Source organism: Eremomyces bilateralis (assembly GCF_010015585.1).
Source record: "Eremomyces bilateralis CBS 781.70 unplaced genomic scaffold P152scaffold_53, whole genome shotgun sequence".
In the NCBI taxonomy this organism is placed as follows: domain Eukaryota; kingdom Fungi; phylum Ascomycota; class Dothideomycetes; order Eremomycetales; family Eremomycetaceae; genus Eremomyces; species Eremomyces bilateralis.
This window is the reverse complement of record NW_022985119.1, coordinates 23,736-26,040: the sequence shown is the minus strand read 5'-3', so window position 1 is coordinate 26,040 and position 2,305 is coordinate 23,736. Positions and strand designations below refer to the sequence as shown.

The 2,305-nt window shown below is 45.8% G+C and overlaps 1 protein-coding gene across 1 annotated transcript in view; it reads left to right on the top strand.

Annotated features, from left to right (window-relative positions):
• The first annotated feature begins 1,205 nt into the window (after positions 1-1,205).
• The window catches only part of P152DRAFT_500810 (uncharacterized protein), a 1,162-nt gene continuing 62 nt past the window's right edge, over positions 1,206-2,305 (top strand). The window contains exon 1 of the mRNA XM_033682312.1: positions 1,206-2,305. This exon is cut by the window's right edge and continues 62 nt beyond it. Coding sequence (XP_033529541.1) covers positions 1,462-1,998 — 537 coding nt within the window. The 5' untranslated portion in view covers positions 1,206-1,461 and the 3' untranslated portion in view covers positions 1,999-2,305.

Here is a 2,305-nt window from a genome sequence, read left to right as displayed (position 1 = left end):
ACGATATGGTATAATCTTTGTTACGCGGCCTTCAATTTGCAAAGAAATGGATATCTATTATCGTAGGCAGTTGACCGCAGGTGCGGAGACCTCGGCACCTAGGGTTCGGGCCTACGATAAGATTGAAACCTATGCCCGTTTCTCTTTCGCCCTGTTTGTATGACTGCTATCAGCGAACATGATCATCCACTAAGCCTTACGGAATACCTTCATACTCGGGAACGTTAGAGCAAATCTTGGTAAGTTATGCCCTATCATCCGTAAATGTAATATTCTCGCTTCTGGACCGGAAGAACCGGTTCCCTCGCGGACTAACCTCTGGTCCTGAGCTCTGCTCGCACCAAAATCTCGTTAAGTTGCTTTAGGACCAGCAGGCACGGTGTCTCTTCTCCACACAGCATCTCATCTCCACATCGAATCGTTCACTGAAAACGCGACGACGTTTGCCAAGAGCTTTAGCTAAAATCATGGAATATTAAGGTCGTTAGGCTTGTCGAGATGGACTCGTGCGATCTGATTGTCATTCCGGAATCAAATGGGATATAAATGAACTTCCTAGTCAGAATCACGCTTCCTCTATTCCTCCGGTCACACAGTCTCCTCAACAAATCTCTTAGGCTACAGAGCTTATACTTCCGTTTTTCACTTGGTCTATTCCTGTTAAATTACAGTCAGTGGCTAGAGGTCCGAAACGAATACGAATAATATGAATAATATGAATAATTTGCGAATATGAATAAAGTCTTGGCGAATAATGTGAATATGAATACGCCTTATATTCATATTCGCGATATTCATGAATATTCATATTATTCATGAATATTTCACATAGATCTAGGCAAATAAAATTATAACATCTAAAGCCTCATTACTATAACATGTCAAGGAGTGCTTGGGACTGTTAATATAATAATCAAGGGGCTTTTCGTGTACTTCGGGAGAAGTCAATGCTAGATTGAGCCATGCTATGTAGGAAATCACGCTCGTTGCCACGATCCTAGACTTCATAGATGTTAAGTAAATCGATAGTATTGTTTATTGAATAGGATTAAACGGCAGTATATGTAGGATCGTTAACGCGATAGGCGTGTTATAACAATCCAGGATTCGCGGCTTCAAGTAAACAAACCGCCATTCTCTATCACTAATAGTTGAGTACATGATTTGACGCGTCATTAACGTGTCAACTCATGTAACTTATTCCTAGTGCATCCAGCTCTCGGCCAGTTAACCGGAAGACTTCATGTCCGGCATTAGTGCTTCTACCTTTACGACACCTACCGGAAAGGATACAACCGGAGAGGACACGACACCTACCAGAAAGGACAATACCCCTAGTACTCAATGATAGGGACTGGCATCCTCTAATACAACTGCGGTAATGCGAACAACGACAAGGCTAGGGCTACCTTCGACTCGATTGACCCTACCCGGTTCCCTATACTTGCAATTCAGGAACCGATGGTCGCCGAAACTAAACCAACAGTTACCTATATACTAAAGAATTTTCGCCTAAGCCGACCTATATACTACGGTATACGGGTCGTCTTCTTTATCCACGATAAGATCCTTCTTATAGCTTGGGAATCAAAGCGAGCCTCCGACCACATCGAATGGATCCGCGTTATAACGCGTGACGGACCCCTCAACCTCGTTAACGTATATAATCCACCAGGGCACGTAGGCCAGCCACAGCTTGAGAAGTGGCCGGAGATCGCAGAAATTCTCTGCGAAATTGGCCAAGAGAACGTTATCCTCCTAGGGGACTTTAACTGCCATTACCCAGCCTGGGGTGGAACCGGAACCCTAAAGGAGCTAAAGGTAGACCACCTACTCCTCCAAACCGAGCAAGCTAACCTCCAGCTCCTCAACGAGCAAGGGGTAATAACATGGAAGCGGAACCAAAGCCAGTCGGTTATTGACCTAGCCTTTGCCTCGCCGGAGATCGCCTTACGGATCCTCCTCTACTACCTACGGCCGGAGTGGTCTACTATGTAGAAGTATTGATACGTGATTGATTAATCTATCTAGGAGTATGGGAGGCCTCGGAGGAATAGGAGGTGACCACATGGTACTAGCCGTATTGGGATGTCACCTGGCTCCCAACCTCTAGAGGATGGTTGATATCTAACACTCCCCCTCAAACATCATCTTCAGGGTAAGGCCGTCGTGAAGGTGGCTCACGCGGTTCTTCAGGGGCAGTTTGCCATTCCGGGATGACCGTGGGTGGTGTTGAAGGTGCTGGGTAAAGGACTAGGTGGTTCTTGATCGGATTGAGGGCTTGAAACAGTGAGCCAGTAACGAG